This window comes from Ascaphus truei, chromosome 1 (assembly GCF_040206685.1).
Source record: "Ascaphus truei isolate aAscTru1 chromosome 1, aAscTru1.hap1, whole genome shotgun sequence".
NCBI lineage: Eukaryota > Metazoa > Chordata > Amphibia > Anura > Ascaphidae > Ascaphus > Ascaphus truei.
Genome location: NC_134483.1, coordinates 351643955 through 351658321, shown reverse-complemented (window position 1 = coordinate 351658321; position 14367 = coordinate 351643955). Strand labels below are relative to the sequence as shown.

Here is a 14367-nt window from a genome sequence, read left to right as displayed (position 1 = left end):
CAAGATGTATATCTGTTAAGGCCTTGACCTTAAGTTATGAGTGGAAATCTTCAAGGTTTTCAATGTGTTTCATACAGACCATGGTTTTGTGTAGCAGTTATTAGGAGGTAGTTGGTGATCCTAAAACAGGGACAGTGAATAGATAGACATACGTACCCTTCTCTCCAACAAATGGTAAGGACCAAGTAAAAACATCCATGAAATTTGGAAGCCAGTATGGATGAGGAGAGCAGTTAAACTGTCTGATGTTCATGACATTGTTCTCATATTTCAATACTGCAGCTGAAACAAGAAAGACAGGCAGTGACTATCAGCTGGGTAAAGCTCTCGATGTATTGACTACAACACAAAGTGTACTCATTTGTTTACATAAGTGCTTTTGATTGTCTCCTTAGTCTGCACCTCGGGTTCTTTGGCTGGGTCACTTTCTGCAACATATATGAAAACAAAATGTCTTGCTGAAAACTGAGCCTTTTCTGGATTTGAAAAAGATAGGCCTATTTCAAATACAATTAAATGTGAAACTTGGTAAGAAATGCTTCAGTCTGAAATTTATAATAAAAGTAGCATCTTTGCCGATTGCTAGATTGGAAGATAATGTGAAATCTTAGACGTAGAATAAAAGGTTAGATGGCAATGCATAATCTCCACAGAATGTGTGTGTGTGTATATATATATATATTACAAAACAAGAAGACAGCGCGGCTCCCATAGCATAATACTGCAAATAAATTTTAATAGTTGCCCAATGCTCAGATTACGGCCACTCACAATTTAAAAATAATAACAAGCAAGGATCTCACTAAGGTGGAGACTTCACCCGTTCCTCCATTGCATACACCAGGTTAAGTGTATGAATACCAGACCTCTGCCACAGACTGGGGCCCCTGAGGAAGTCGCATGTTGCGATGAAACACGTAGGGCAAAGCTAAGCCAAGGACTCCTTTATCTATTGTGGACTTCCATACTCTATCCCAATCAAATATACTCCTCCTGTGACGTTTCTACCACTTGGGTACGATATACGATATGTTGCATGCTGCACACGCCCGCGACTGCTATCGCGAGACTTCGACCAGGAAGTGAACTAGTGTTGCCGAACGCTCTTGGACTCAGGTCTGTGGCAGAGGTCTGTCCAAGTATATTTATATATATTTCTAGTATAGTTTAAGCTAACGTATATATATATATATATATATATATATATATATATATATATTAGATAGTAAAGAACAATAGGCACTCCGTCTGGTTGAATTAATAATGTGGGTGCAAATCCTGTATGGTACAAATAGGCAATACGATACAGTTTGAAGACGAATATCAGAGGCAGCACTCCAGGTAAGTGGTCAAGATGTCTTGTTAATACAATATTCTTTTGACCACTTACCTGGAGTGCTGCCTCTGATATTCGTCTTCAAATGGTATTGTATTATATATATATATATATATATATATATATATACACACACACACACAGTATATATACACACACATTATATATATATATATATATATATATATATATATATATATATATAGATAGAGGAGCAAGGGATTCTGGGAAATGACATGCAAATGAGCACACAGTGCCACTTTTTGCTTCAAAAAACATTTTTAACATGGTTCCCTATAGGCTTAAGCTTGCTGCATGGTCACAGCTTTGAGCACAGTCAGGGTCAAGGTGCATACCCAGAAAACCACCCACAGACAGCTGTTTCGACCTTAATGGGTCTCATCAGTGTGGGGTTGATTAACTGGGTATGCAAAGAAGCTAAAGGATGGGCCAACCATAATACTGAGTTAAGTTATGGCGAGTAAAAAAGTGACAAAAACCCTCCACAGCAAAGCAAATATAAATACAACTGTATGCTCATCTGCATGTCTTAGGCAGGTCTGCAACCTTTTTGAAACAAAAAGTGGCACTGTGTGCTCATTTGCATGTCATTTCCCAGAATCCCTTGCTGCAGTGGAAGTGCTGTGTGCTGGGTGATAATGGGGAAAGGCGGGGTTGCAGACCTGCCTAAGACATGCATATGAGCATACAGTTGTATTTACATATATATATATATATATATATATATATATGTGTTCGACAAACCTATACATTTGCACGCCCCGGGCGAGTGGATTTAACATCGTGGCGAGCTCCTATTGGCCCAAGCAGCACACGTGTGGTACTAGGTGGCGAGTAGATTTTTTTGTTAGGAGAGTAGATTTTTTGGTGATTTGTCGACCACTGTATATATATATATATATATATGTATGTATGTATATATATATATATACAGCTAAACCCCGTTATAACGCGGGTCTCGGGGTCCACCCCGAGACCACCGCGTTACTAACGGGGTCGCGAGAAAAAAAATGGCCGCCGCGCTTTAGCGCATATTCATCCCGCGGGACAGGAGATGGGAGCGGGCATGTCCCTCCGCTCCCCGCTTCCCCCTGTCACCGCGGGACAGGCCGCGGGGCAGGAGATGGGAGCGGGGATGTCTCTCCTGTCCCCGCTTCCCCCTGTCACCTCGGGACAGGCCGCGGGGCAGGAGATGGGAGCGGGGATGTCTCTCCTGTCCCCGCTTCCCCCTGTCACCTCGGGACAGGCCGCGGGGCAGGAGATGGGAGCGGGGATGTCCCTCCTGTCCCCGCTTCCCCCTGTCACCTCGGGACAGGCCGCGGGGCAGGAGATGGGAGCGGGGATGTCTCTCCTGTCCCCGCTTCCCCCTGTCACCTCGGGACAGGCCGCGGGGCAGGAGATGGGAGCGGGGATGTCTCTCCTGTCCCCGCTTCCCCCTGTCACCTCGGGACAGGCCGCGGGGCAGGAGATGGGAGCGGGGATGTCCCTCCTGTCCCCGCTTCCCCCTGTCACCTCGGGACAGGCCGCGGGGCAGGAGATGGGAGCGGGGATGTCTCTCCTGTCCCCGCTTCCCCCTGTCACCTCGGGACAGGCCGCGGGGCAGGAGATGGGAGTGGGGATGTCCCCTCAGGTCGCCGCTTACCTCAGAACCATGCTGCCTGCATGGAGGTTGTAGCGGGGGGTTTCTTCTCCCCACCGCTGTCCCCGGTGCTCCCGCTGCCTGCGCGGGAGGAGGGGGGGGAGCGGGTGGTGGTGCTGGTCGCGGCCCGTCTGTGTAGAGTGAGAGAGTGTGTGTGTATGTATATATGGGAGAGAAAGTGTGTGTGTGTATATGGGTGTGTGAGTGTGGGTAAGTGTCTGAGTGTGTGTGTAAGTGTGTGTAAGTGTGTGTGAGTGTGTGTGAGTGTCTGTGAGTGTGTAAGTGTGTGTAAGTGTGTGTGAGTGTGTGTGAGTGTGTGTGAGTGTCTGTGAGTGTCTGTGAGTGTCTGTGAGTGTCTGTGAGTGTCTGTGAGTGTCTGTGAGTGTCTAAGTGTGTGTGAGTGTGTGTGAGTGTCTGTGAGTGTGTAAGTGTGTGTGAGTGTGTGAGTGTGTGTTTGTGAGTGTCTAAGTGTGTGTAAGTGTGTGTGAGTGTGTGTGAGTGTCTAAGTGTGTGTAAGTGTGTGTGTGTGTGTGAGTGTGTGTGAGTGTCTGTAAGTGTGCGTAAGTGTGCGTGAGTGTGCGTAAGTGTGTGTGAGTGTGCGTGAGTGTGGTCAGTGTGTGTGCAGTGTGTCAGTGTGAGCAATGAGCAGTGTGTGTGCAGTGTGGCAGTGAGCAATGAGCAGTGTGTGTGCAGTGAGTGTGTGCAGTGTGTCAGTGTGTGCAGTGTGCAGTGTGTGTGCAGTGTGGCAGTGTGAGCAATGAGCAGTGTGTGTGCAGTGAGTGTGTGCAGTGTGCAAAAAAAAAAATGTAAAAAAAATTTTTTTTTTTTTTTTTTTTTTTAAAAAAACGGGAGCCACGGGAAAACCGCGTTATAACCGAATCGCGGTATAACGAGGCGCGTTATAACGGGGTTTAGCTGTATATATATATATATATATTATATATATTATAATGAAGAAAAATATTTTAGTTTTTCCTTTTAAAGTTTATGGTGCAATTTTTTTCTAACATTTTAAACCTAAACACGAGGTGGTTTTTATTGTCCTTATCTCTGCTTCAACTCATTCCTTATCTTCAATTTTCAACTAGTTGATGCTCAAAAAGAAAGGTCTGAATAGGTGGGGAGCTGCTGCTCTGAATGGCAGTGCTGTGGGTTCTAATCCTGTTGGGTCTGACACTGGTACCACCTTCATCACAAGGGTCTTTAAACCGATTGGTCTTCAGGATATATTTTAGGATGTGTGACTCATTTAATCATCAAGATCGCGAACATTAAGTCTGACTACATCTGTAAATATGAGGCAGCTGCAGGCTGCTGAGAAATTTTCTTTATATGCTTCACAATGTTTCAAAATCACACAGCACAATGAGTTTTGCATTATATCCATCAATATTATTTTCAACAAATGTCGTTCTCAACGTATTAGTACCAAAGTTGAATTGCTTCATACTTCATTAAATAAATAAAAAAAAGTAACAAGAATGAAAAAAACAAAACAAAACAAAAAACCTTCTTACCTTTATTATTGTACACGTCTAGGTAATTTGGTGCTGAAAATATTGTGATTAGGGAGGGGAAGCCTGTTGTTTGGCTTTTCCTATACATACGATACCTGGAGAAAAAAAAAAGATTTTGCAAGTCACATTTTCACGACAAATATAATGGACTTGTTGGAAATGTTCACTGTAGTGATGAGCCTGGGGTGAGAGCAGGAGGTTACTCCACTGGTCATTTAAAGGCAGCACATATAAGGAGCAAGTGCCAGCAAGAAAGAATGCATTTCCATTACTGCCAACCTACTCATGTCATTAAGAGGAGCCCAGTTCTTGTTTTCTACCTGTAATCCAGAAGCACTCTAGTTGGCAAGAGTCCCACATTTCGATGGTAAATTTGAAATTGGGAAACCAATAACTAGGCTTTATTTCCTGACAACATGGAATAATAATATATATTGTTTTCTTATTTTGACAGTGAATGCAGCGATGAACAAAATATTTTTTAGTGCTGTAAATAGAGTTTTGCAGGCACGACTAGTCCCTGCCCTGTAAAGCATATAAATTAATGTTGGCGACTGATGTACCGGTAATAAAGACTCTTTATCAGTCAGAGGTCCTATGATCTATCCTACCCGGGCATGGTACCTCTGCAAATCTCACACTACAGTAATCTACTCCATCCCTTTCCACCTTTCATTTTAACCACTTTGATTTACACCTACACCCAGCCATCTTCTCTTCAATCCATTTTTACCTTACTTTCTAAACCCCCACTTTATTTCAATCTTGTTTTACCTCATTCCTCCTACAGCCTCCTTTCCACTTTATCTCCCATTCCATTCCTTAAACCTGTCAACCAATTCCAAATCCCCCATATTAATGATTTCAGTTTGGCAAATCTACCCATAAGCATTTCTGAATTTGTAGTTATTTTCTAAATATAGACTACAAATCCCAGAAGGCTGTCAGACAAGTGCTCCGTCTGTAACAAGGAGTTGTTTGTAGCCCCTTCTCCAAACGATAAGATAATAACCATTAGGGGGCTCTGTTGTATACAAGTATACACATACACAGAGAAATACACAACATAGGTAGTAAATACATGTACAAATTATTATCACTATGATTTTTACGGATGTAAAACAAATTACTATCAAGTAAAATATATATATATATATATATATATATATATATATATATATATATATATATATATAAAAAATAAACTTACCCAGCGTCTTGGGCTTCATGAGCTCGCAGTATAGATAACAAGTTATTGTGCTGGAGAAATTCACAGACAGCTGGATAGCTGTTAAAAGAAAACAATAGTGTTTGTTAATTAAGAAGCTGCACATATTTAACAATTACAATAACTTCATTTGAGCCATTTAATTTTAAATGGGCGAAAAAGAAAAAAAACACTTCACTCCCCTTACTCCAGCTTTTACTACTTTTCTTTGTGCTGGTGGAGATTCCAACATTATGGGGTCAATGTATAAACATGATGAAAAGCGTAACTAGAGACACAGCAGCAAATAAAACCGACATGCCTGCTTCTGCAACAAATGCCATTAAACAAGGGCCTTTACATTTTCTCACACAGGGGTTTAGTCACAGGAGTTTACACCAAGTTAGACTTGGAAGACAATTTTGTCACGCACAAAAACAACGAAAGTGACGCATCCAGACGCAGTTCTCTACATCTCATTATAATGAGTCAATTGACACTTCTTGAACCTCTTCCGCAAATCACTAGCTGACACACATGGGGCAAAAGAGGTAAAAGATACTTTGACAAATTGCTGCTTAATGACATTTCCTAAATGCCTCAATTTACCACCAAGGTGGTTCATTTTTACACTAACTGTGGTGTGTTATACACACACACACACACACACACACACACACACACACACACACACACACACACACACACACACACACACAAAGTGGAGATACCTGCAGCACTCTAAATAATATACCAGTATATCAGCAATACTTGGCTTCCTATAGAGTGCACACAGAAGAGCCATAATCACCATTCGGCTCCATAGGAACAAAGTCTGCAGCACTACAGTGATAGTAAAAAGATCAATTTATTCCATTAGCAATCAAAAATATATATTTAAAAAAAACAAACAAACACACTGACTCTTTATAGTTGAGGAAGGAGGACGAATTGGCGCTAAACTTGGTAATTTCAGGTCTGACGATGGCTCACAGAGAGACAGCTGATTCTCTGAGAGTGAAGGGTATATTCCAGGAACGATATATTATTCCCACCTAAAACAGTTTGGGAATAATATGTAATTCCTGATGGGTCCTTCAGTATACCCTTTACTCTCAGTTTGAGGCTGTATTAATATTACTACAACCACTGCCCTGCAGACATACCCATTGCTACCACCAATTACATAGGAGCTTTTAAATACTAATTCTAGGAACAGAATAGTGGATTGCTCATTTTATTTTGGCTACTACCAGTCTGATATAGATGGCATCCAGAATATTCGATATGCCAAACCATAGGATATGTGACTACATAGGTATGTTATAACAGATCAAGAGGTCAGCTGACCCGTGTGTTTTATTTATTAAATATTATTTGTAGATCATCACTACTAGGAGTCAACAATTTTTTTGAACAAAATTACCATTAAAATGCAAGTACAGTATTAAACACTTTACTATTCACATTGCTTGCACCACTTTCCAGGGTGTATTCAGTGCTTATTTGACCGAGATTCTTTTTCTCTCTCGTTGATGTGACCACATCAAATATATATTTTGGAAACCTGTTTTTCTGCTCGCTATGCTTTTGGACATCTCTTAAGATATGTAACCAAATTTTGCATGATGGTTCCCGAGACCAAAAAGCAGGTTTTTGTGTTTGGCTACAATTGGATACATTCTATTTTTAATTCTATGAATTATTACAATTTGTCTAAGCAAGTCAGCCACTGGGTGTTGTACCTGGTAGGCTATATATATGGCACGTGACATCATAATGAAAGTCAGATGGCTATAACATTTACACAGAAAGCAGGCAAAGAAAAATAGGAAGTCAGTTAGCTCACAAGGAGAAAGTAAGAATGCTGGAGAAGGAGAGCGAGGTGGAAAGAATTGGGGACATTATAAGTTATATACAGTATAGAGAAAAGTCCCATCGGGGACCGAAACTTTGAGTCAATAAATGTCACTATTTCTGAGTATAGGAGCGCCTGTGCCATTTCCTTTTTTTGTACGGTATGCACCCACCCTTTACCTTTATTTCATATCTTGTTTTGTGTGCGCCCTGTTCCTGATATATATGAAAAAAAGAGAAGCGCCAGCTCCATAGCATAATACTGTATAAAAATTAAAATTGATTAAAAAACAACGAGAGGCCGCCAGGACATGCACTCACTTCAATGTGTAAAAAACAATCATGGGAGATGCATAGCCAGTAAACCTAAGACATGCAAGTGAGCATACAGTTATATTTCCATTTGCTATATGCTTTACTGTGGAGGGGTTTTGTCACTTTTTTTACTCACCATAATTTAACTAAGTATGGTAAAACCCATCCTGATTGTTTCAGCTTTGCATGGCCAGTTACCAACCCCACACTGATGGGACCCATTAAGGTCGAAACAGCTGTCTGTGGGTGGGTTTACTGGCTATCATCTTAACCCTGGCTGTGCTTAAAGCTGTGACCATGCAGCAAGCTTAAGCCTATAGGGAACCATGTTTAAAATGGTTTTGAAGCAAAAGTGGCACTGTGTGCTCATTTGCATGTCATTTCCCAGAATCCCTTGCTACAGTGGAAGTGCTGTGTGATAATGGTGAAAGGCAGGGTTGCAGACCTGCCTAAGGCATGCAAATGAGCATACAGTTATATTTCCATTTGATACACACACACACACACACGACAAAGGGGGAGAAAACACAGGCGCAAAAAATTTGTTATAATAAGAAGAGAGCATATTGGATGTAAACAGTATCTGATGTCTTGGGATGATGAATACTAAAGTAGCCAAAAGTTAAGGCATGTAGGACACATAAGTTCCTCTCCTTCCTGCTGGTCTGTATGGTGGTCTTTTCCTCTCCACGTGGGACGCCGAGATTCTGCGACCGATCCGTCTGCAGCTGACTTCCAGTACTCCTGACTTGCTCCTCCAGTCTCCCGAGAAGCGAGCGTGACGTCACTGGACTTGTATCCATGCCGGAGCAACAGGCGAAAATGTTCAAAATATGAACTATGTATGACTGGAAATCAAGGTGGCAGTTCTGAAGATAGTAGGAGCTTTGTAGATATAATCTTGAGCCTTTACCCTACGCTTTTCGTCCTATTTGTAGGAATTCATCTGGGGATATACACACACACACACACACACACACACGTATATATATATATATATATATATATATATATATATATATATATATATATATATATATATATACAGTGGTCGACAAATCACCAAAAAATCTACTCGCCACCTAGTACCACACGTGTGCTGCTTGGGCCAATAGGAGCTCGCCACGATGTTAAATCCACTCGCCCGGGGCGTGCAAATGTATAGGTTTGTCGAACACTGTATATATATATATATATATATATATATATATATATATTATATATATACATACATACACACACACACACACACACACACACACACACATTATATATATATATATATACAGGGCCGTCAAGAGGGGGGGACAAAGGATAATGGCGTCCCGGGCCCCGTGAGTCAGGGGGGCCTGGCCGCCCGGGCCCCCTGCGCGGCCAGGCGCCAGTTAAACTAAACTTAAAAAAAAAATAAAATGTGCCGGGTCTCCCTATTGGCAGCGCCGGAAGTCAGCTGCTGGGTAAGCTTCCAGCGCGCCGGCGTGTGAGTGAGGGCCGGCGCGTGAAAGAGCAGTCTCGTGGGACAGGTGCCTGCCGCCGCCCCCTCCCCCCCCCTTGCAGCACCGGGACACCCCCTGCACATTGCCCCCCCCCTGCAGCACCCCCAGCAGGCTGCAGCATCGCCCCCCCCCCTACCTGCAGGACCGTGCCACCCCCTGCAACATCGCCACCCCCTGCAACATGGCCCCCCCCCCCCCCGCAGCACCAAGCCACCCCCTGAAGCAGCGGCCCTCCCCAGCCTCATGCAGCCGGCTCCTCACTCACTCCCTCCCCCCACCCCCCTACCGGCATCTACTGGACCCGGCCTGATCATCCACAAGGTAAGTCTTTTTTTTTTAATATGTATTGGGGGAATTTTTAAATGTATCGGGGGGCTTGGGGAGTTTTTTTTTATCTATTTGATACGTGCGTGTACATATATATATATATATATATACTGTGTATACGTATATATGCTGTGTGTGTATATGTATATATACTGTGTGTGTGTGTGTGTGTGTGTGTATATATATATATATATTATACATTTACACGCCCGGGGCGGGTGGATTTAACTCCCAGGCGAGTAAACATTGGCCCAAGCAGCACACGAGTTTTATTTAAAAATTTCCCCTGCTCGCGCTGAAAAAAAAAACCTCCCTACCTGACAGCTGATTGGCGCGCGCTCCCAGGCTTTGTGGGTGCGCGGCCAGGCTCTATATGAGCCCTCCCCCAACGAGCAGCCATTCTTTCCGCCCGGAGCTCTTGGAGAGTCAGTAAGTACTCTCCAATCCTCCGTCTTGCGGCCCCCGCTGCTGCTTCCCTGCAAGCCCCCTTACTCTCCTTCCCTGCAAGCCCCCTTACTCCTTCCCTGCAAGCCCCCTTACTCCCCTTCCCTGCAAGCCCCCTTACTCCTTCCCTGCAAGCCCCCTTACTCCCCTTCCCTGCAAGCCCCCTTACTCCTTCCCTGCAAGCCCCCTTACTCTCCTTCCCTGCAAGCCCCCTTACTCTCCTTCCCTGCAAGCCCCTTTACTCCTTCCCTGCAAGCCCCCTTACTCTCCTTCCCTGCAAGCCCCCTTACTCCCCTTCCCTGCAAGCCCCCTTACTCCTTCCCTGCAAGCCCCCTTACTCTCCTTCCCTGCAAGCCCCCTTACTCTCCTTCCCTGCAAGCCCCCTTACTCTCCTTCCCTGCAAGCCCCCTTACTCTCCTTCCCTGCAAGCCCCCTTACTCCCCTTCCCTGCAAGCCCCCTTACTCCCCTTCCCTGCAAGCCCCCTTACTCTCCTTCCCTGCAAGCCCCCTTACTCTCCTTCCCTGCAAGCCCCCTTACTCTCCTTCCCTGCAAGCCCCCTTACTCCCCTTCCCTGCAAGCCCCCTTACTCTCCTTCCCTGCAAGCCCCCTTACTCTCCTTCCCTGCAAGCCCCCTTACTCTCCTTCCCTGCAAGCCCCCTTACTCTCCTTCCCTGCAAGCCCCCTTACTCTCCTTCCCTGCAAGCCCCCTTACTCCTTCCCTGCAAGCCCCCTTACTCTCCTTCCCTGCAAGCCCCCTTACTCCCCTTCCCTGCAAGCCCCCTTACTCTCCTTCCCTGCAAGCCCCCTTACTCCCCTTCCCTGCAAGCCCCCTTACTCCTTCCCTGCCAGCCTGATTACTCTCCTTCCCTGCAAGCCCCCTTACTCCTTCCCTGCAAGCCCCCTTACTCTCCTTCCCTGCAAGCCCCCTTACTCCCCTTCCCTGCAAGCCCCCTTACTCCTTCCCTGCAAGCCCCCTTACTCTCCTTCCCTGCAAGCCCCCTTACTCTCCTTCCCTGCAAGCCCCCTTACTCTCCTTCCCTGCAAGCCCCCTTACTCCTTCCCTGCAAGCCCCCTTACTCTCCTTCCCTGCAAGCCCCCTTACTCTCCTTCCCTGCAAGCCCCCTTACTCTTTCCCTGCAAGCCCCCTTACTCCCCGCGCGAGGCAGGTGTTCCCCCTTCCCCCTTCTCTCCCGGTCCCCACTTAACTTGGCTAGGAGATTGCAGTGGGGGTGTCCCCCCCTTCTCGGCCTGTCACGGCGTCCCGCGCGGGGCTGCAGATTGCAGTGGGGGTGTCCCCCCCTTCTCGGCCTGCCCGGCGTCCCGCGCGGGGCTGCAGATTGCAGTCGGGGTGTCCCCCCCTTCTCGGCCTGTCCCGGCGTCCCGCGCGGGGCTGCAGATTGCAGTGGGTGTCCCCCCTTCTCGCCCTGTCCCGGCTTCCCGCGCGGGGCAGGAGATTGTAGTGGGAGTGTTCCCCCCTTCTCACCCTGTCCCGGCATCTCCGGGCTGGAGATGGTCACGGGGGGGAGGGGGGGGGTGTCGAGCGGGGCTGTGGTGGTGCTCGGTCCCGCTGCCTTTCCTCTTCCCCGTCGTGTGTGTGTGTGTGTGTGTATATATGTGGGAGTGTGTATTCATGTGTGTGTGTATATATATGTGGGAGTGTGTATATATATATGTGGGAGTGTGTGTATACATGTGGGAGTAGGTGTATATATGTGGGAGTAGGTGTATATATGTGGGAGTGTGTGTATATATATGTGCGAGTGTGTGTATATATATGTGGGAGTGTGTGTATATATATATATATGTGGGAGTGTGTGTGTATATATGTGGGAGTGTGTGTGTATATATGTGGGAGTGTGTGTGTGTGTATATATGGGAGAATGTGTATGTGTGTATGGGAGTATGTGTGTGACACCAGAGGTACCCCCCCAGTCAGTCACCCCTGCCCCGGTCAGTCAGTCACCCCTGCCCCGGTCAGTCAGTCACCCCTGCCCCAGTCAGTCAGTCACCCCTGTCCCGGTCAGTCAGTCAGTCACCCCTGCCCCCCTCTCTCTGGTCTCCCCCCTCTCCCCTCTCTATGGTCTCCCCCCTCTCTCTGGTCTCCCCCGTCTCCCCTCTCTCTGGTCTCCCCTCTCTCTGGTCTCCCCCGTCTCCCCTCCCTCCTCTGTCTCTTTTTCTCTCTCTCCTCTCTCTGTTTCTTCTCTCTCTCTCTCTCTCTCTCCTCTCTCTGTTTCTTCTCTCTCTCTCTCTCCCTCTCCCTCTCTCTGTATCTGGATATCTTATTTACCCTATATATCTTAACTGTCCTATACTACACCAAAATAACCTATACTGCTTTCTTCCAGATCTGACTCAAGCTTCACACGGAAGACATTGGAATCCCCCCTAACCCAGAAGACAGGTAGGGAACACCTCCCCTCCAATGTATAACATTGCGGGAATGAGGTACCTGGACATTGAGGGACTGCGGATCAGGTAAGATCCCAGGCGGGATTGCTGCTTTAGATATTGTGAAGCGGGGACGTCCAGACACTGGTTAAGGGGTTCAGAAAACTAGTCATTCACCTGTGGCTTTTATTTCTAGATCCGACATTTACACACTTACACACACACTTACACACACGTAACAAGGACTAATCGTAGTATAATGTAATAAATACATTCGTCAAAAACGAATGTTGTTCTGACTAAGAATTTATTAAATGTATTTTATTTATATATTTTATTTATATATTTTATTTTAAAGCGGGGTTGGGGGCGGGACTAGGGGCGGGAGGTGGCGAGTAGATTTTTTTGGTTGGGCGAGTAGATTTTTGGGTGATTTGTCGAACACTATATATATATATATATATATATATATATATATATATATATATATATATATATATATATATACAGTGTTCGACAATTGTATACATTTACTCGCCCGGGGCGGGTGGATTTAACCCCCGGGCGAGTAACTATTGGCCCAAGCAGCACACGTGTTTTTTTTTTAAATTCCCCCGTTCGCGCTGAAAAAAAAAAAAAAAAAAACTCCCCTACCTGACTCCTGATTGGCGCGCGCTCCAGGCTTTGTGGGCGCGCGGCCAGGCTCTATATGAGCCCGCCCCCAACGAGCGGCCATTCTGCCTGGAGCTCTGTTGGAGGGTAAGTACTCTCCATGCTGCGGCCCCTCTGCTCCTTCCCTGCGATCCCCCTGGTCCCCACATGGCTCCCTACTCCCCACCGCGGAAGCTCTCCTGTCCCCTCCTCCTGTCCCCTGCTCCTGTCCCCTGCTCCCTCCTCCTGCTCCCTTCCCCTCTTCCTGCTCCTGTCCCCTCTTCCTGCTCCTGTCCCCTTCCCCTCGATACACCGATCGATACACCGATCGATGTCAGGGGCGGGAGGTCCCCGCTGCTGCAGCCCGGTTGGCTTGCGGGGGGGGGGGGGCTCGGCCCTCACCACGTGCCTCCCATGCGTCCCCTACCTTCATGATGGCGCAGCCGCCGCATGAGGTGGGGGGATGTCGGCCTGGCCCCCCCCCCCGCCACGAGCATCATGCCGCCGCGGGCTGGGGGGGAAGAAGCAGCCTGCAGCTTGGCCAGGCACTGTGACATGCCGGCGAGGGGAGCAGGGCAGTGGCGGCCACGGCGGGGCTGACTGTCACCTGGGGCGCCCAGTGGGGGATACCTCGCCACGCGCCTCCCACCCACCCTGCTGATTGGGGGGGGGATGTCGGCCTGCCCCCCACACGAGCGGGAGATGGGCGCGGGTGGGTGGGGGATTTGCGTGGTGCTGGTCGCGGCCTTTCCTCCCCTGTGTGTGTGTGAGAATGTGTATGTGTGTGTGTGTGGGAGAATGTGTGTGTGTGTGAATGAATGTATGTGTGTATGGGAGTATGTGTATGTGTGTGACACCAGAGGTCCCCCCTAGTCAGTAACCCCCCCCAGTCAGTAACCCCCCCAGTCAGTAACCTTCCCCCCAGTCAGTCAGTCACCCCCCCCCTGTCAGTCACCCCCCAGTCAGTGTCAGTCACCCCCCACCCCCAGTCAGTGTCAGTCACCCCCCACCCCCAGTCAGTGTCAGTCACCCCCCACCCCCAGTCAGTGTCAGTCACCCCCCACCCCCAGTCAGTGTCAGTCACCCCCCACCCCCAGTCAGTGTCAGTCACCCCCCACCCCCAGTCAGTGTCAGTCACCCCCCCACCCCCAGTCAGTGTCAGTCACCA

The 14367-nt window shown here is 47.2% G+C and overlaps 1 protein-coding gene across 2 annotated transcripts in view; it reads right to left on the bottom strand.

Moving 5' to 3' along the window:
* The window catches only part of PPP3CA (protein phosphatase 3 catalytic subunit alpha), a 299989-nt gene that overhangs the window by 32043 nt on the left and 253579 nt on the right, over positions 1 to 14367 (bottom strand). For both annotated transcript variants that reach the window (XM_075609145.1, XM_075609155.1), the window contains exons 7-9: positions 5724 to 5801; positions 4514 to 4608; positions 157 to 282 (exon numbers count right to left, since the gene is read on the bottom strand). In XM_075609145.1, coding sequence (XP_075465260.1) covers positions 157 to 282; positions 4514 to 4608; positions 5724 to 5801 — 299 coding nt within the window. The remainder of the gene's footprint in view (positions 1 to 156; positions 283 to 4513; positions 4609 to 5723; positions 5802 to 14367) is intronic.